At 50.4% G+C, this 20,405-nt stretch overlaps 1 protein-coding gene across 1 annotated transcript in view; it reads right to left on the bottom strand.

Moving 5' to 3' along the window:
- Positions 1–1,529: 1,529 nt before the first annotated feature.
- Positions 1,530–20,405, bottom strand: part of ICE1 (interactor of little elongation complex ELL subunit 1) — a 48,192-nt gene continuing 29,316 nt past the window's right edge. Inside the window, exons 13-19 of the mRNA XM_032469711.1 lie at positions 15,171–19,907; positions 13,878–14,046; positions 12,909–13,069; positions 9,867–10,057; positions 7,965–8,071; positions 4,548–4,646; positions 1,530–2,557 (exon numbers count right to left, since the gene is read on the bottom strand). Of these exons, the coding sequence (XP_032325602.1) occupies positions 2,376–2,557; positions 4,548–4,646; positions 7,965–8,071; positions 9,867–10,057; positions 12,909–13,069; positions 13,878–14,046; positions 15,171–19,907 (5,646 nt within the window). The 3' untranslated portion in view covers positions 1,530–2,375. The remainder of the gene's footprint in view (positions 2,558–4,547; positions 4,647–7,964; positions 8,072–9,866; positions 10,058–12,908; positions 13,070–13,877; positions 14,047–15,170; positions 19,908–20,405) is intronic.

The raw sequence follows: 20,405 nt of genomic DNA, 5'->3' as shown, positions 1-20,405 counted from the left end.
CTCTGGGAGCATCTTCCCCAAAACTGAGTCTGCAGACCCGCTCTCTCCCTCACCCCTCTGACCCGGCAGCATTCTCTAAGCCCGTCTTCCCTGGGAAATGCCCACGGGCTCACCACCCCCGCAGGAAGCAGAGGCCACCCACCGCCCCGCTCCTCCACTGGCGGCTCCGGCGGTCGGCTGCCTACCTCTGGCCTTCCAGGATGGGGCAAGGGAGCAGCCAAGGTGCTGCACGGCCACCTCCTGCCCTGGGGGGTCTCCTCCTCCTCCCTCTCCCACACAGCTTCAAACCACAGAGGTGCTGAGCCAGGAAGTTACCCTTCTCCCTAGGTTACCACGCACGCATGCGCACGCACTCCCAGCTTTAAACAGCCTCCAAGCTCTTACCCACTCCCTAACTTTTGCCCCTTCTTGCCTGAACTCCAGCCTTTTGCCAGTAAAGGCTCCCTGTCACCTCCACTTGGATGTATCATGTCCCAAACATATACCTAGGGTTTGTGTCCCCAAGCCCAGGTGCCGAAATCAACACCCTGGCAATCTTGATTCCCACCTGTCCCTCACCCCCAGGCCACAAACTCAACACTGATTCCACCTCCAAGACCCATGTGACACCCACCCCGATGGTCTGCACAGCCACCAGCACGATGAGCGCTGACTCCTGGATAGGCCTGCTCCACGCCTCGCCCCCCTTCCCCGTCACAGAGCAGCCTGGTGAGCTGTGCTCATCTGACGCCTCTGCTCAAACCTCCCGACCAGCGAGTGTGACCAAGCCCAGGGCTGCCCAGGTCCCAGTGACTGGCGGTTTACCCGTGTCACCGAACAAAGGAAGCTCGCCCCCTTACATAGCATGTTCTGCCCACACCAGCCTCTTGCCCACGCATGGCAGGCTCTTGCCCTCTCAGAGCAGAGCCGTGCACACCTGTCCCGGACACCTGTCAGGGTGCCCTCCTTTCCAGGCAGGTCCCTTTGCCTCAGAGGGACCCTCCTTAGCCAAAAGAGACAGAGAGGGGTCTCCCACTCTCCTACCACAGACCCCCATGTCTCCCTCACTGCACTTACTGACATTGTTGACTGTTCACTGATCAGGGTGCCTGGGCAGGGTTCTTCTCTACCAGCTGATCACCAGCTCCTCTCAGCAAGGCCTTGGCTCAGAGCACGTGCTCACTAAGCAGTGGCAGAAAGAAGCAACACACCAACTACAGCGTGCAAAGGGCAAGGCAGAGCTGTTTATAAATCTGTTCGTGATAATCACTTAAAAACAGGAGGAGGGAGTGACAACACAATTGTCAAAGGGCAGTGACTGCAGTTAGACGGACAAACCAAGGACGGAGGGCCAGCGGTGTCTGCTATCACTAAGAGCCCGCGGGAGAACACGGAAAATCAGCTAAGTACTGGCAGTGACCGCGCCTCTACCCGGGGGGTCTCCTCTGGAGGCCGCTGCTCTGTGGCTTTGCTTTAGTGCAGGGTTTTCTCTTCAACTTTGGTTGGAACAGAAGTAAGGCCATGTGCGACTCTACTCATCAGGACAATAATGTGCATGGCTTACTTTTATTTTTTATTATAAAAAACACATACAAGAGTTTTAAGAAATGATGAAAATACGACAATCAGGACCATGGTGAGTTATTAAACCCATTTCTATGTACAAACACTAAAATTCCGAAAGTGGAACACCATCAAATGTGAGACACATCATAGCTGCTCACGTGCACACGGCGCGCGCAGGGGCGCGCCCGCCCGCGCCTGTCTGCACACGCTCACGCAGGCGCCCGCGGAGACGTCTGCTCTGCTCCTTTTACTGACACGTAGTTAAATATTTTTAAGGACTTTAGAGATACGAAGAAATGCACTAACGTGGGTTTCTAAAGGCTCTCCCTGTTTTATTTACTCTGATCAGCTGTGCACGACACCTGGAGGGGAACTCTGCAGCCCATTTCCAGCTAAGACAGCAGACGGGCCTCCCAGCTTTTGGGCCACCTCATTTTTTCCTAGTCAGTCATTTGGGCACAAAGTCCAAAATTGGCTCAGGAACCAAATCAATGTTTTTATATTAAATTCATTACAAAATGCCACTCAATTTTAAAAAGCGACTAAAAGGACACTTTCTGCAGCAAAAAAAGGGCTAAGTTCAAGTTTTTGTTGTTTGACCAAGACACAACGAAACACAATGCATACGTCACAAGATCACTGATGAGATGTATGTGGTCTGGGGGAAAACAGCCTCTGCGCGCTCCCCTGCCTCTGCCACAGAGAGGAGAGCCTCTCGGCGCCTTTTTCTCCCTCAGGTCTCGCTCTCTGCAACCTTGGTCTGCATCCTGACGCGGACTGATCTGCTCCCGCTGGGACGCGGGAAGGCACTTCTCCAGGCGCGAGCCGGGTCAGGCCAGCTCGTCGGCGCACAGCGCGCTGACCTCCTGCAGGTAGCCGACCACGGCCGAGGGCACGCTGTGCGCCGTCTCTCTGCGCCAGGCTTCCAGGATCTTGGATATTTCCGCGGGATTGCTGGGACTCAGGTCACACAGAGCGTACACGGCTGCCAGCTGTATACCCCACGGTATATCTGAAAAGAGTTTTCATGTCAGTCAACAAGGAGAAAATCTTCGTTATTCAAAATGTTTTATGTTGTTAATCTACTGAAATACTACTCAAATACAGAATAATATCTACCAGCAATGAAAACCAAAAATTAAAAATAAATTCGACAATGAAAAAATTCATTTAAGTCCCTTCTATAGATAGAGAAAAAATCCCCAAACCAGAGCAGCTGGATACAGGTTCCTAGGGTCGCCCCGAGGGCAGTGAGAGCCGGGGTGGAGGGCACAGCCTGAAGCTGCGTCCTCTCGTGACCAGGCTTGCCAGCCAGTTCTGGAAGGATCACACCCCACACGGTTAAGTTCTGACAAAATGCGGGCCCCAGAGCATTATCAGGTAAATGACTCCATTAAATACCCACCGGAAGTATTTGTAAGTGGACTTTGGAAACGGAAACCAGCAAAGTAAGAGCAAACGAGAAGCTATTCTCACACCACACCTTCACACACTAGATTACAGATCATGGCATTTAACTGTAGACTGGGTTAGAGGTTACGGTATAGAGTTCTCATTTAGACTCTCGTAAGTGTATTTAGCAGTTACTTAATTCAAATTTAATTTTTTTAATTTTCGGAGTTATTTCATTAAAATTTATTATTAAGTATATACTGTTAGTGATGCAATACCCTACAGGGCAAACTACTACTATTTAAAAGCGAAGAGACGCCGTCACAAAACCCACACATGCAAATATAAAGCTGCCCTCCCCTAATCTGCAGGGCAGCGAGAGCAGCACAGGGCCGGCACGCGGTGCAGACAGAGACCCGGGTCTAACGGTAAGAGAAGCAGCAATTCACGACGACTGCAGCCGGCGGGGGCGCGCGCCCCGTGCAGGGCTGCGCGCTGGGCGCGGGGAGCCCGGCCGCGGGCTGGCGGCGCTGACCGCCCCAGGCCTTAAGCCCTCTTCTCCTGGGGCTTGTTTCCTGTGCATAAAACAAGTCAAGACCACCCCTCGGACAGTCGTCCTGGGGCTCCCGGGCTGCGCTGTGGGGCAGGGCCCAGCACAGGGCCTAACCCAGCGCGAGGCCCTGGCTCCTGGGAGCGGGGCCACGCTGCCGAGAGGGGCGCCCACAGCGCGGCGGGAAGACACCCGTCAGCCGCTCGCTCTGCTGGCTGCTCTCTGACGGTGATACACGGTTGAGCCCATGAAAGGGGGCACTGTCACGCGCACCCTCAGCAGCTCTGCTAAAGTCAAAGAGAAAGCAGTTCTCATCAGCTCGACCTGCCAAGCCTCGCCCTGAAAGCGGAAGACAAAGAACTTCCCACGGGAGGAGCACCTGGCATTAAATTTCAGGTGTGCCCATGTGTCTCTGAAAGGAAGAGGGTAACTGCATCACTCCTGGATCGCATAACATTCAAATAAAAGACTCATCACTTTGAGGGGTTACTTTGAGTTTTAAGCTCTTCCCACAGAAGAGTAAGCGTGTAAGAGCACATGCCGTGCGGTACACGAAGCAGAGGACGCCACCACCATGAAGGCCGCCTCACAAGGCATCCAGGTCCCCGCTCCCTCCCGATGCTGAGCAATGACCGCTGGCACTGCACTGGGGCTGCCGTGCACTCCACACGTGACCTCGTTTGGTCATCGCGACGCAGCTTCAGCTGGGCCCCTGCAGGTGGCTGAGGTCCAGTCACCCTTCGGGGTTCACGGGGCAGCAGGAAGAGAGTACCGACATGCTGAGACAGGAGGTCAGCGCTGGACGGCCAGTGAGCCCACCTCCTCGGGGAGGCGCTGCCCCATGGGGCACGCGGCCACACTGACACCACAGGAAACCCACACACAGTCAGATGCCAGCGCCGAGGACGCAGACAGACCGCCGCTCCCACAATCACCCACTCCTCACCCCCAGCAGAGACGCACGAGCAGGGCACAGCAGAGCAGGGCCACAGTAGGAACTCAAAAAGAGGTTCAGCAAGAGGAACACAAATGATTTAAAAATAATAAACAAAAGTTTTACCTTCATCCTGGGCATGCTGTATAAACATACCAATAACCGCACTAATATTTTTCACAGCAGATGGAAACCCTTCCTTCAAACCCAATTGGCCTAAACGACCTAGAGGGAAAAAAATAAACCAAAATGTAAACGACCTTTGGTTAAATGTTAACTTCTCATAGGAATTTAAAACTTACATTTTCCTTCATATAACATTAGGTACATTAAGCTTCACGATGAACCGAAGTTAAAGTGGGTACCTATGCTTGAAAACAGATTAAGGTAAAGCGTCAGGACCCAGCAGGGCTCCGTTTGTCCTGGGCGGGGGCTTGCTGGCTACACGACTCACCACCGCTTCTGTTTTTCACACAAACACGACACACAGTGTGTTGCTTTCCCAGGTGTCATATAATTAATGGAATTCAGCAGAATGAATGGTTTCAGCAGGCTCAGTGTGAAATGACTAACGTCTGCGGGGTGGGGAGACGAAATGCAAGACGTGGCCCATCACAGACTGCGCGCTGCTGCAGCAGGGCCGACACAGCCGCCACCCCCTGCAGGGCAGCAGCTCTCAGCTGCCTACGGACCCGGGAGCCCTTGAGGTCAGAGCTGCTCCTCCAGGATGCTCAGCAGTTACGTGCTTCCTCCCCACGCCGAGATGTGGACTGACGGCGCGAAGGCGGCATCAGGGCCGTGGCACCAATGCTGCATGCGGGTCACTCTCCGCTGCCAGGAGCTCACGGTCAAAAAAGCTGAGTCCACGTGGACTGTCCTTGACGAAGCAGTGACAGCGGTTCTTACCCACTCCAGACCCCCAGGCACACGACTGCCGTCTTCTGTGGACGGGCAGGCAAAGCAGAGCACTGGCTGTCTCCAGGTCAGCCCCTGTGCGGCTGCCTCGCTGTGGGGGGAACTGGCTGCTCCTTCCCTCAAACACCCACTTCCACTGAAAGAACGACGGACAACATGGCTACCTAGACCGAGAAAGACATTTTCTCAAAAACGAGTAAAGTGAACCTGTCATTGCAGGAAATGCATCACTGCTGTCAATGATAAAATCTGAGCTCTCAAGCAAGATTAGAATTTTGGAAAAAGTTCCATCAGCTCCCCTAAGCTTGACAGCTTCAAATACTTAAGATCTCTCTGATGAGATCGGTGAAGATGTTAACGTCTGTTCTGACATTGCTGACGTTCAGAAGATCTGTGCAAATCAGTACTTCTCACGAGAGCAGCGCACGTTACAAGGCCCTGAGTGGGCAGAGATCTCCTCGGTGTCAGCTAGACCAGTGGGTTTTCGGACAACAAAGGAGCAAAGTCCGCCGACGAGGTTTCAGCTTGCACACTGCCACCAGCCTTTAAGAAATTATCACTTGTTGAGTTCCACTGTTGAATGGAAGAAGAATATCCACAGTTGCCTGAAAAGGCTATTGAAGTACCCCAAATCAACTACACATCTGCACGAGACTGGATTCTCCTCAAACACTTCAATCAAAACAACAGGCAGCCAGAGACAGAAGGCAGTGCAACAACAGGAAACCAGCCCTTCCACTCACCCAGACACTGAAGAGGCCGGCCACAAGAAAACGTTCCATTCTTCTTTTCTTTTTGCTTTCAAAATAGTTATTTTCCATTAAAAATATCAATTATGTTAACATGAGTTTATTATTATTAATTTCAAATGAATAACTATTTTTTCCAAGGCCCAGTTTTCACATCTGATACAACAATAAATGACACAGGAAACGTGGCGCACAAAGCCCTCCTGGGGTCTCTCCAGGGGACCCAGATGGGACAGCCCCTCTCCCTTCAACCCCAGCCATCTGGGCCTTCCTTTGCCGAACAGCCCTGGGGGCCCCAGCCTGCTTCAGAGCAGAAGCCTCTCCCCACCATCGCTCAAGGTCAGCCTCACGCCCTCCTGCCCCTGGGAGGACTCCGGGCAGGACTCCAGGACAGAGCCTGGGTGCAGTTTTATCCAAGTCCTCGTCCCATGCTTTAGGGCAGCCTCATCTCACAGGCCCACTGTGCGTGTCCACATTCTCAACACTACAGACCCCCCACAGGTTGACGTACACCTGTCCGTCCACCTCATCTCTGGGCTGACTATGGAGACACCGAGGCATGGGGACACTAAAGGACTTTTAGTTCTCTGTAGCCCCTAAAGGAACGAGCTTAGTGTTAGTCAGCAGACAGCAGGCATTTCATTCAGTAAATTCCTACTGATTAGTGACTCCCTGGATAATTCCTAATCCAGGATGAAGCTGTAAACATCTGGACAATCCCCCAGGAAGTCTTGCACTGAGGTTAAAAAGAAACGTACTTCAGAGATCAGAAATTTCAAGGTACTGATCACTCTTAAGTAACTCCCTGCCATTAGATCAAAGTGCTAACTGCATGCCACCAGACCTGTCATCTGAGACCATCTGTTAGGAGTACTCAGCACACGAATAACTGCAGAGAAAGGGACAGGGCGTATGCCTAACGCAGCTACGGGATCACTGGGCTGTGGGAAACGCACGTGCTTCCAGATGATATATGACTGTGTAATGGCTCCCTTCCTTTTAATTAAAAATGCTTAATGGGTTAGGTTCTATAAGCTACCTAAGTTGACAGAGCTATCAGAGATAAAATAAGAGAAAATCATGAATCTGAAGTAGTACATGGTTTGGGTAAAAAGACACATATGTGATGACTTGACAAAATGAGGGAAAAATCTGCTAAACAGATGGGAAGAGCAGTCCCCCTCCAGGAGGAGAGTGAGTGAGTCCAGGGCAGCTCAGCCACATGACAGCTCAAATGAGAAACGCGGAGCTAACCTCAGTGTCAGACAATACGCTCCACACTCCGGAGGGCCTGGGGAGGGAGGCTGGGAGATCAAAATATTTAAAATATTTAAACAATTAAAATATTTAAAATATTTAAACATTTAAAATATTTTTAAACAATGATTTTAGTTTTTCTATATTCAGCTTAGAAAATACAGAAACAACATGAAACTAGTTTCCAATTATGAAAGTACAGTTATGTTACCCTTACTGAGCAAGTAGGAAAAAACCTGGGTATGAACAAGGAAAGATACACTTACTTTATAAATCACATTAGACTATAATGTAATTTATAGCAGTTTATGGACCCTGGTGTGTATATGTAAGTGTGTGCATGCATGCGTATTAAAATTAATGTCTGAGAATCAAGAGTTCAATTATCAATAAAATGTTCTAACATCAGAAGTCTTAATCTATGGCAGAGTCGAATAAAGCACTGATTTTTAAAGAAAGAGTATGAGTAATGAAAATGAATTTAGTGCAAAAGCACCTGCTGTGATGGCTGTAAAATCAGTTACCACAGTGAAGTCTCAGTCACCATATATTATTATACACTTATCCTTCCACCAAGACATCATCAAGAACGAGAACAAATGTAACAGCACAGACCACTCACCAATGAGCCTCAGGATCGATGCTATTATAATATCCGGAGTGTAGGCGATGTTTGCATGGCCTTTCCTGTATTTTATCCACTTGTCCATCACAGGCCACAGCTCCTTACTGTAAGACAACAGTAACACACACATATGTACGTATGCACGTGTATGAAAGTCTGCACACCCGCCATCACTCAAACACCGAGAACTTATCTTAAAAATGGTCCATAAGAGACAGACAATTAGGGAAGAGGAGGAACTTCTGCAGATGTGGCTTCTCAGGTTAACACGACAACAGACACTGGAGCTCACGCACCCTCCAGCTGTGGAGGATCTCCGTGCCCATGCTGGCGGAAAAGAGGCTACAGACTCCCATGCTTGCACTTTTATTCTGTTTTAACTGTTTACAGTGCTTTGCGCTGAGATGCTGAATAACATCCCCAAGTCACAGCACTGGAGGTGGACCATCCACACTAACGCAACACCTGTGCTCCAGAAGCTGAGTTTCCCTGGGAGGCTCAGGGACAAACAGCTGTATCTGTAGGAAGAACTAAACCGGGGAGTGAACCACACCTACACGGATTAAATCACCTTCTACTGACTGGGAACAGTGGCAGTTCCTCTGTTTCGTCTTTCGAAAATAATACGTACTAACTTCTTATACAGTATTTATAATAGTAGAAAGTTAAATACAAACAAAAATGTAAATTAAAAGCACTCCAAATAACACATTCTCAGATAACTACCACTCTTCTAATTTTGAGCTTTTCTTGCCACATCCTTGGTGTGTGCACGTGTGCAGAAGACATGGTCAAAGTGACCACAGTGCTTAGGAATCAGAGTCTAGAGCCGCTTAGGCAGAGATCCTGAGATTCAACACTGTCCACACCACCAGCAGAGGGACCTTGGCCAAAGCATCTCTGACTGGCACCATCCCCCATGGTCTCATCTGTCACTGGGACGGAAGGGCCGCTGTCTCCTGTGCTCCCAGGAAGATGAGGCCAGGGTGGCCACCCACACACCATGACACAGACAGCACTGAATACACTGTCCTGTCACTTCCTCAGTAACAGACTGCAAAATGCTTTCATGTCAACACAGAAAAATCTGTGCATAGCTATTTATTCTAATATGGCTGCATCTCATTATAAAGATGCTCCATAATTCAATTACCTATTATTTGACATTTAGATGTATCATTCTCTAGTGTTGAGAGAAAAAAAAAAGAGAAAGAACAGATTTCCACAGAATATATTTGGCAGGCATCTCAAAGACAGAGACGTGCAATCCTTCGGTGAATCCTTTTCAAAGTCATAAATTCCTTTAAATCAGCCCTTCTCAGTCAGGGGTGTAAGAAAATTAAGAACTCCAGAACATTGTTTGACTGTTTCTCCATTCTCCAAAGATGCAACCCAGATAGATGCCGCAGACACGTCCATTCATTCCTAAGACGGAGGCCCGAGCGCGTCAGGCTCGGTTCTCTCCCGGAGCCCCAGGGAGAAGGGCGGCTAGCCCAGAGTCTGAGTATTTCCGTTCCTGTGGGCTCTTTCAGAGCATCTGCACGTTGAGATATGCCGACCACCCACTTGTGTGGGCGCTGCTCCCTCCACACGCTAGGGGGGTGCCAGTGAGCCCGAGTCCCCCCTGCCTGAGACTCACTTCCTCCTTGGGAGACGGTAATAAACAGGTATGACGAAAAGCAGTGAAGGCATCACAAAAAAAAATGAAGCAAGGGGACGGGACACTGATGCGGGTACCCTAAAGGGCAGTTCTGTTAACTCTTACCCAAATGAAAACGTCACCTGGAAATGTTTCAGCCGCCTTCAACAGCAAACACATTCAAACCACAACTCAGCTGTCACTGAACAGACCCTGCGACCCAGGGAGCCCCACTGCCAGCCAGCCCGGTGGCCCTGCACCTTATGATGTTGTCGTGGGTCCAGATCCACTTCTGATGGCAGCAGAGCAGGTCGATGGCACAGATGTACTCCCATGTGTTATCACTCAGGTCTTCCCCAAACCGCTCACTGGTCTGAAATTCCGTCTTTGGACATAACTGTATGGTCAAAAGCAGCTTCGAAACCATGATGCCAACGTCTATAGGTGCATTCTAGCAAAGAGAAAAAGAGAAAAAGAAAACGTAGAGTTTCAAATATAACATACCTTATGGGCATCATCTCAGAGTATGACGAGCACTCGCTGAATAATCATTTACCTTTAAAAGACACCTTTTGAAAGCTGTGTTGCGCAAGGAGCTATGTTTACCTTGGTTCTAATACCTGGCCTGGCAGCTGACAGGCCAGACAAAAACAGTCCAGCAGAATGCAGGATCCAGTCACGTGAAGAAGACACTGCAATCCAGATAGGAATGCAGGCCTCCTTTAATTCAGATCAGAGAATGAGTTATAAAGTTAAGATATAATAAAAAATTTCTTAATTTTTAAAGAAATTTTAAAATTCTGTCATTTTTCTAACCCTAGATATCAATCTGCTTTTTCTAGAAACTGATAAAAGTGCATCGCCGGTACGGGACTCCCTCGTCTGGCTTCCATAGTGCGTGTGCGCGTTCTCTGACACGGCTCCACGCGCCTGCGCGCACAGGCGGTCTGAACGTGCCTTCTGACTGCTGGGTAGCAGCCCACCAGGTGGGCGTGCCGCGGTTCGCCTGCCCACCCGGTGCTGACAGTCGTCTGGGTTACTTCCAGCTTTAGGCTGTGATGAGTACTGCTGCTGTGAACACTCATGGATAAGCCTTCTGGTGGACATAAATTTGACTTCCCCTGGGTCCCCTTTTTCCTCGTGTTATTTTTTACCGGGTTTTGTTATTAAAAATGAAGACAGCTTTCAATCTTCTCTTATAATCTGAAAAAGACTGGAATTAGTTGGTTCTTTAAAGATTAGATAAAATTCAGGTGGAACCTATACATATGTCTTGTATACTAAATTTTTTATCATCTTTTCTACTTTTTATAATTGAAAACAACTGGTTTATTCAAGTGCTCTGCCCCTAAAACCAGCCTTCATCATTTTTATGTTGCTAAGAAACCATCCTGTGTTCCCACGTCTGTCGCTGTGAAGCTGCAGGTGGCAGTCCTCTCACTCTCCATCCTGTGCCCGCTTACACCCGCTCTCACTGCGAAACCCTGACTATTATTGTTTTCCTCTTTTCTCATTAATCTGAACTGAGTTACCTGTTTCACTAGTACTTTTTAAAGGAAGTTTTTTTTTGTTCTCTACTTCATTACTATTACCTTTTAAACTATATTCTTTTTTCCTAGATTCCTTCTCAAATTTTTAATTTATAAGATTATCAGCCAGCTTTATTATAAGTTTAATAATGGAAACATTTAAACTATTTTAATGAATGTAAAGTTTTCCAAAAACGAGAGATCTTTGGTATGAAGGGTTTTCCACATCAATGACTTAAAAAATTGATTTTACTCTTCAGTTTCTCTTCATTCACAGATTGTCTGAGACTGTGCATCTCAATTTCCAGGGAATTTTAATGAAATCTCTTCATTACTTATGTCTAATTTGACTGAATTTTTACCAATTTACTAGAGAATTTTGAGGGTAGACTCTTCACTTTTTAAAAATTAAGGTTTTTGTGTGGCCAGAATCATGATTGGTCTTTGTAAATGCCATAGACATACGAATAAATACAGCCTTCATTCAAGTTTACTTTCTATATGATTGAATTTCACTGTCTGTTGACTTATTTTTGTCTAGGACATCTGTTGAATTCTATAAAAGAGAACTGAACTATAATGGTATTTTCCCCCAAGTATTCCTCATTGTTTTTACAGCTTTGACTTTATATTTTTATTTGATATAGGCTAAATACATTTATTAAAATTCTACCTTCTTCATAAATCATGTCTTTTATCATCAAACCACATCTGGCTTCATTCTGAATGGGCCCCAGGAGATGGCTCCCCTGTACAAGCAGGAGGACCAGGCAGGGGCAGAAGCGGCCCTGCAGGTCCCCTCGTGGTGGGGGAGGGTGTGTGTGGCGGGTGGCAGCAGGCGGCTGCCGGCAGGACACAGGAGTGCTCTTCTAAGTGACTGACCGGACTGTGATGGAACCTCACACGGACACACTCTGGTTTGTCCAGATGGACTGATGAAGAGATTACAAACTTGCTTTTTAACATTCCCCTAACTTCTGTCCACCAATAGCCCTTTGCTTTTCTTTTCATAAGAAAATAAAAGTCTAATGAATATTAAACATCAAAAAGTACTAAAGGGAAGCAAAGTGGCATATGAAATTCTACAACACGCATGGCCAGAGTTTTTTTAAAAGAGGGAAGTCATACAATCACTAGAAGAGGGTAGAACAAAATGAAAGTCAACCCCTCACTGATGTCAGTACCTCTTCTTAAAGTTTACCACTATCCACCTGGCATCCAGAGACTCTCGCTGGAGAAATCTATGAATGAAAGAACACCAGTCTAGGTACTAAATTAGCACATCTGTTACTAAACAAATCAAAATGCTAAAAGGAAACAAGAAACACAATATTTAGAACAAAGACAAATTCCACCAACTGGAAAGAAAAACACAGAACATTAGATTCAGAAAAATCACAACAGGGAGGAGCTGAGATGCCATTTTTTTCACCTTCCTACCTACTGTAGAAGCAGACGATTTACATCTCCTCTCAGCCCACACATACACACTTGTGTGTATGGATTCCATCAGCCGTAATTAGTACACAAATAAACTCTGTTCAGTTAACACAGTACATAGGTCTACAATTCTTCCCAAAGAGTCTCATTGCACAGTTAATGAGCAAAATGCATAAGCTTAGACTAAAATGGCATTTTAAAGGATCTGTTATGAAGAATACTATCTCTAAAATGCTCATGAGGTAATACAAGACTAAACTTAACAAAACTAAACGCTAACATTTACGTAAGACCTGCAAGTGCAGTATTACAGAAAGCAGACAGAAACCTCACCTTTTCCCAGTTGAGGAAGGCTCTCAAGCAGTTCAGAACCTCCCCCTTCGCGCGCTGCCTGGCCACTAACTGCATCGCCTTGTTGATCACCGACTGAGAGATAAACACATCATGCCACATGTTCGCGATGAACAAAGTCAACTTTTCAGACTCTGGAAAATCTGAGAAGGAAAACAAGATAATAAATCTTTATGTCTGATGAGGTGAGTGAAGTATGAACAATTTCCCCTTGTGTGATGCGAGGGGACCCACCCTGACGGGAGAGAGCAGGCTGAGTCCCGCCCTGTCGTTTTAAATCTGCTTCTCCCCAACCCCAACTCACCCTTTTCTTTGGGCAAACTTTCTTTAATAGGATTTGAAACACAACACGCAAGTATACATGAAAAGGGCAATAAACCCCAAAGCAGAAGAGAAGACAAACCTCCCGTCTCTAGACCCCCGAGCCCAGGACCCTCCATGTGGTGAGTGTCGTTTCAGGCCATGTTTTGTGCATTTACCACACAGAGCTCACTGGAAGACTGAAGAAACAGCAGGGAAAGGAAGAGCATCAAAGGACAGCCTCCCTTCCATTTCTCCTCGCAACTCTTCATGAGCTTATGAATCCAACTGAGTTTTTCCCTTTCCAGCTGGTGACACAGCAGAGTGGTCTGTCACTTAAAAACCATTCCCTTATCTTGGGTCGGCCGTCACTGACTCTAAAGCAGCTGCACAAGGAACGAAGCCAGAGCGGCAACGAGAGGGACGAGCACACACCCGCGGGAATGCCTGCGCAGACGTAAGCGAGCTGCAGCCACAGAAACTCCTGCTGGAAATCAGGCCCAGCTGGGTTTGTGGCTAAGGCTCCTCTGGCAAATGCACAAAACAACATGACTGTAAAAGACACACAGCAATAACTTAACTGGAAGTACAGATGCAGACAAAAACGCAGTAATACGTTCCTGACACAAGCAGGCCACCCTGTAAACATACCCTCCTTGAGCAGGCTGTAGCAAAACAAGCGCGCCCTCTCCAAGTCCCCCAGCTGCCGGCAGATGCCCACGTACACCCTGCAGAGGGCATGGATGTAGCTGTGCTCCACGGAAGTCTTCTGAGTTTTCAGTTCTGAGAGAATAGAGTGAAGCAAGCACTCTGCTAAATGCTGGATGGGGAAAAAGAAGAGAAAATAAAAAAGCAATGCTCACTGGTATTTATCTTCAACCTACTGAAGGACAGCTAAGTTACAAACTCAAGTGCCTTTGGCCCCAGGGTATGAGCGGGCCCGCAGCTGCCGAGGCCAGTGGTGCCGCGGGGCCCAGACGGCAGCTCCATGCACGCCTGGTGGCGCCCGGGCACCACCGCCACTCCAACACGTGACAACTTCTTGGTTTTCAGTGAAATAATCTGTGTGTGAGTGTGTGCGTTAAACCCACTCTAATTCTACTCCCATTCCTGTCTTCTGAACTCCAATGTACTCTGCGCATTTATCCTGTTTAGATCTTAAAATACTGGGTATACTGGGCAGCGCTTTCCTTGCTCAGGAAAAGGAGCATTAAATAATTTCATACATGCAGTCATTTGAAAATAAACATCTTTTCAAAGTTAACTGTACTGCTCTCTATGCTTTCTGAAGGTAAGCATTCTAAGAAAAATAAATATTTACACCATCATGATTCCAAGGATGCACAGACAGCCAATAAAGTAAAATCCATGGAAAACTGGAAGTCTTCCACAGTATCAACTTGAATGTTTGTAAATTAAAAACCTATGAAAGTCCTAATAAACCGTGTATGTAAATCTGCACAATCCTCCCCCGCCCCTTTTTGAAACTAGGTATCTGCTCCTGTTTGATTTGTGACACACATTAAGGGAGCGAGGGGAGAAACCCACACAATGTATTTTTCTGACTCTCAAAACTCTCAGATGTGTGGACAACACTATTCACAGAAAAGAAGGCTCCATTGCATAGCAATCTGACACTTCAAAGCAAATCACTGAGCCTTTAAACACGCCGGGATCAATGGGAGATCTGCATCTTAAGTCCTGATGCTTTTTTTTTCCTTTAAAATTTTAAGTTATCTGATGAACGCACATTATCAAATCTCCAGTGTCCTATCATTTCTCAAATGGGTAAAACGCTGGCGAGAAATATATGTTTACGTGGCCAGCTGCCCACCTTTGAGATTAAACTTGTGTCAGCTTAAACTTGCCACTCCGCCCGCGGGAAACAGCCTGTTGTCTGGGGACCTGCAGTCCCCACGCTCTCAGAGAAAAGCAGCCACGTACCTTTTTGGTTGTGCTGAATTCATAAACAACGTCCTTCTCTTGATCTCTCATCACAGGCTTTTTGGAGATGTTCCCCACATACACGTGACTGCGAATGACAGGTAGCAGGTCAAAGGATGACTCTGCGATCTTCCTCAGGGCGTCGGCTATGGCTCGGTCGTGGGACTCCACGGTTTCTTTGGGGTTCAGAGGTACCTGTGAAGCCGTACTGGCGGCTGGGAGAGAACTCTCCTCCTCCGTCCTCACAGCTTCAGCCTGAGAGAGGTCCTCTCGGGGGTCCCCGCTGACTCCTTCTGCGGTGGGTTCCGGTTCGGGGGACACGCCGTCCAGGCGCAGCCTTTTAGCGCTTCTCAGTGAGGGCGCCGACAGAGTCCTCTTCCCGCCGGAATCCTGCCCCACGTCCCTCGGCTGACCGTACTTACAGTCAGCTCCAGCGCTGCCCCCCGTTTTAACAAAGGCGGTTGAGGCAGAAGTGATCGCTTTGAAGCCCGCGATGGCGCTGACAGGCCCGGGGCCGCTCCTGCCGTCGGCCGGGGGCCCCCGAGCAAGCTGGACGTTCCCCTTTAGGATGCTGAGGGTGCGGGCGCGGGCGGACAGCTCTGGGTACATGGTGTCCAGGATCTTCACAGAATTCTCCGAGGGCGCTGCCGCCACAGGGTGGGCAGGTGCGAAGGCGGGGAGGCGGCCAGGCACGGGGAGGGCATGCTTTGGGGTCGCAGCACAAAACTGCAGAGGAGATGACAAGACCCTCTCACTGGCCAGTGCAGTGGATGGGGACGGGGACGTGCGGGGAGGAGAGGGGCGCCCCGGCTCCTCCGGCAGAGGGGACATCACAGGAGGCGCCGGGATCTCAGCCAGGGGAGAGGCCTGGCCAGCAGGAGAGAGGGGAGAGGAAGGGCTGGAGCTTGAAATCAGCGGGGAGGCCGGCAGTGAGGCCCTTGGAGGCGTGGCTATCAAAGGAGCAAGCAACGGGGGCAGGGGAGGCCCCACCTCCTGACGTATTTTACTCAGCGTCTCAGCACCGCAGTCTGCAGGCGTGGAGGTGTCAGCGTTGGCCAGAATGGTCTGCGTCTGACTCCTCGGAGCCTTTGCATTGCCTCTTTCCCCTGAAAACGGTGGAGCATCTTCACTTTGAGTAGTTTCAACCCGGCTTGATGCTGAAGTCTTCACTGGTTTGTTTGACTGATCTTTGTTAGAAACCTTTGATCGATTCTTATTTTTGCTGAATGGCTCTAGTTTCGAGTTATAGTAAGTGTGATCAGACTGAACGGTCTGAGAGTCAAAGTTTTGATCGTATATCTCAGAGCTAATCCTTACGCTAGGTTTAACAGGTCTATTCCGCAAACGACTTTTATCAAAGTTAGTATTCTGCCCACTGCTTGAAATGTCCTCCTGGGTACCTGGCACGTGACTGCCACCCTGGAGCTCCGGAAAGGGAGGGCCAGGGTGCCCGGTCTCGGGGGACTGCTCTGCAGAAGGAACTGAAATGAAGCCAGCCCCCTGCCCCTCTGGATCCGGGGAGACAGGGGCGTCTTCAAGAGCATCACACAGTATAACCTGGTCCACGTTCGGCATGAGAGCCACGCCATTGATGATGGTCCAGTTGTCCCCCTTTTCAATGACGAGGTTGTGATCCTTATTTATCAGCACGTTGATAATTTCGGAGGTCACCGTAGAGATCTGACACTGAAACGCCGCTTCCCCCTCCCCCGCTCCGGAGTCAGTGCACAGGAGCAGGGGGTCCGTGGGTTCCGGCGGGACCTCCTCCCCACCGTCCACCGACCTGATCACATCCAAGTGGCCCTCGGATCTGCCTCGGGCGTTTTTGTGGTCAGCTCCGCCGCTGGTGGGAGAAGGGCCCGAGGAGTCTGAGCCGGCCCCTGGTGGGGGCGCAGCTGAAGGCTGTGGGGACAAGCTGGCGGTTTCCTGAGGCGGAACCGGCTCTTCCTCATGCTCTGCTGTCACACTGTCATGCACATTTAAGAGCAGCACCTCAGCAGCGTCTCCCTCGTCAGCATCCTCGCAGGGAGTCTGCAGCTCCCGCCCCATCCTAGTGAGCACCTCGGACAGCGTCTCCAAGGAGCACTGCGCCAGCCGACTGGGGCTCCTCAAAGGACCGTCCTCCTCCTCGGATTCGACCCACTCCTCAGAAGTCTCGAGCGTTTCTTCTTCACAGAGTTGCTTTCCGTACGTGTCTCCTGATGGTTCGCTTTGCTTTAATTCATTGTTCAGTCCTTTATTTCGGGTTCCTTTGCTAGAACATTCTGAAACAGAGTCCCCTGAACTATAATCTCTTAGCTGACAACTTTCAAGAAACATCACGACCTCTGACGTGGAAAGTCTGTCCATCTCGGAGAGAGCGCTGATGTTAAAGTCCCGCAGAGCTGAGGTCAGATAGCCCACCTCCGTGGAAGGTCTGGGCACGGCCGCAGCGGCCCCCGGAGCTGCTAACTCTGGCCGCCCCTGCTCCACTGCGGCCTCAGGCTCATTCTCGCCCTCGCTGCAGCTGGGCGCCTCACTCTCCTCCACCTCAGTGTCGCCACCTGCCACCTCCCGGATGCCCGTGTAACAGCACAGGGTACCAGGAAGGCTGCTCTGGGGGACAGAGCATTTCTCTTCACCTCTCCTGCCGAATACTGGGGAAAAAGCAGGATCTGCGGCGCCCACACCATCAGGAGAAGCACCACCAGGGGTCTGAGCCGGCAGACTCTCCTGCGGGCAGTGCCGCACAGCAGGCGGGTCCTTTGAGACGGCCGGGGCCTCCCCGCCAGACCTGACTGCGTCTCCAGTGGGTATTTCTCTACCAGGAAAAGCTCTTGATAGTGTCACCTCTGCGGCTGGAATTTTCTGCACATCCAGCCTGGGTGAGTCCACACTTGGGGCAGGAAGATGCGGACTCTGCTTCTGCACCTCCTCTTGCCCCCTGGCTTCCGTCACCATGTCTTGGTTTGGGACCGGGATGTTTTCAGAAGTGAAAGATAATTTACTATTTGCGGGACAACAAGGATTTTCTACTGGTAAAGAACCACTCAGAGAATTAAAATCTAATTTCCTCAAGGAGGTGGAAACGCCTGGTGAGGTTCTCTCTGTGGCAGCTGCCTCCCTGCTTTCCTGTGCTGTGAGCTCACTCCCTCCGCGTCGTGCTCGGGGTGACACACGACCAGCCCCACCGGCAGCATCTGCTGCCAGGGGAGGCTCCGTCCGAGCTGGTCTCATGGGCTCCCATCCAGCACTCTGCGTGGTCTCAGGCCGTGTCTGCTTTGTGATTACTGACACCTGGTTCGGCAACAAGGGCGCTGTGGCCCTGAATGCCACAGGACTGCGACCCTCTGCAGTGCGTTCCGGCTCGGATGCCGACGTCCTGTTCTCTGGGGGGGACACCACCTCCTGTAACTGGCGTCTGGCCTGTTCATGTTCAGGCGAAGCACTCAGTCTTTCTGTGCCACTTCGCCGTAACAGATCGTTGTGGCGCCACGAAGTGTTTTTAACGAAGCCGAGGCCACTCCCCATCGAGCCAGACTGAGGTCCTGCCAACAACGTCAAGTCTGACCGACTCGGCGTGAGCGCGGCCCTTGGACTTCGACTCTCACACAGTCCGCCTCTCATGGCTCCCATGAATCCCAACTGAGGAAGGGAGCAGACTTCGTTCGTGCCTTTTAAGAGGGTCGCACATCCTACCTCATCGCTCCTTTGGCCGTGAAAATCAGGTGCCCGCGACACCGGACTGAAAGCTCGGAAGCTGTTCTCCAGAGCGCCGTCTCCTCTGGGACACTCCGGGGGCTCAGGACGCACCTGGAACGTGTTTAACGTGGCGGCCTGTAATCTTTGTTCGGATGGACGCAGCTCGGGAAGGTCCACCTCAGTGGGAAGACAGGTGTCATCGACATCCTCCAAATCACAGGGAGACCCAAGGTGACCGCAGAGAGACGAGGCTATAGAGGCTGAGGAGGAAGACACCTCGTCTTCGACACCGAGCCCCGCTGCCAGCAGCGCGGCCCCCGCCGCCCCGGGTGCAGGGGCGACTCCTGAGACGAGCTCTCGCGAGCCTTCTCTCTGCTCCTCCAGTCCTCTACACAGGCCCTGAGGACGGCCAGAGACTGACAGGCGGCCGGGCTGAGAAGGGACGCCATCCGCCAGCGTCCACTTGGTCCACCCGGGCGTGGGTGACCCTAGCACTCTGGGCCCCAGGGTGTTTCCTCCAGATGTGCTGGGCTCATTCCACAGCCTCGAGCCAAGGGGAGAACGACGCAGGCCTGCCGTCCCGAGCGCCGCTCCCTCCTCTCGAGCCAGGCTGCCCAACAGCTTCTCCACACGCTCGCTGCCCGGGGGGTTATGGTGGGTCTTCTCTGGGTGCACCGACCAGTCCATCTCCCGACCCTCTCTCTGCCTCGTCACCTCACCTAAAACGCCCCTTCCTCTACGGCTCATGAACTCGGATGACACGGCCCAGCGCTCCTCACGAGCGAAGGAGACGGTGGCTGAAGGCTCTCCCAGGGTTGCTGTAAATGTCCCAAGCCCGACAGCGGTCACTTCACTGACTTCCAGTGCATTTGGAGCTTGGGTGGCTTCGTGCGATCTGAGTGTTTCCTCCCATGGCCCACTTCCTTTACTTTTTCCAGGTGAGTTAAAAGAATCCCGTGATTCAGGTGCATCATCTTCTGAAACGGACTCAGCAGAAACTCTATGTGGGGCTACGTCGTTGTCACTGGAATCTGTACACTCTTCAAAGTAGGCTTCCTTAAAAATAAATGAATTATACTACTTAGTCAGTTATATACCAATTCAACCAACTAAACATAACTATCAATTAAATGCATCTTTTAAAAAAGTACATGCTTCCTGAAGGGTCTGAGGCAAGGGTGGTCTGCACCCTGGCCTCGGAGGGGCAGGGAGGTCTCGTGGGGCACAGCGCTGCTTCGCTGCCGCTCACGGAAGCCGCCGCTGCCCAGAGGCCCACGTTCGCCCTGCTTTTCCCGAATCAGTGACACTTCCCAGCTCCACTCCACGTGCGGCCATGGGCTACCTTTGTTCTCCTGACTTCTAAACAGTCCTTCTCAACTCTGACTTCCTCATTCTCTGGTAAAATGGCTTTTGGCTCTAGCTGCCCAGCGCCGTGTTCCTCCACCTCCCCAAGCGTCTGGCCCGTGGCCAGAACAGCAGCTCCCCAGCACCGAGCCCGGCCACGGCTCTGCATCCCGGCTCTGCAGGTCACCCCGTGGATGTCTCTTGCCTCGT

This window comes from Camelus ferus, chromosome 3 (assembly GCF_009834535.1).
Source record: "Camelus ferus isolate YT-003-E chromosome 3, BCGSAC_Cfer_1.0, whole genome shotgun sequence".
Lineage (NCBI taxonomy): Eukaryota > Metazoa > Chordata > Mammalia > Artiodactyla > Camelidae > Camelus > Camelus ferus.
This window is presented reverse-complemented; position numbering and strand designations above follow the sequence as displayed.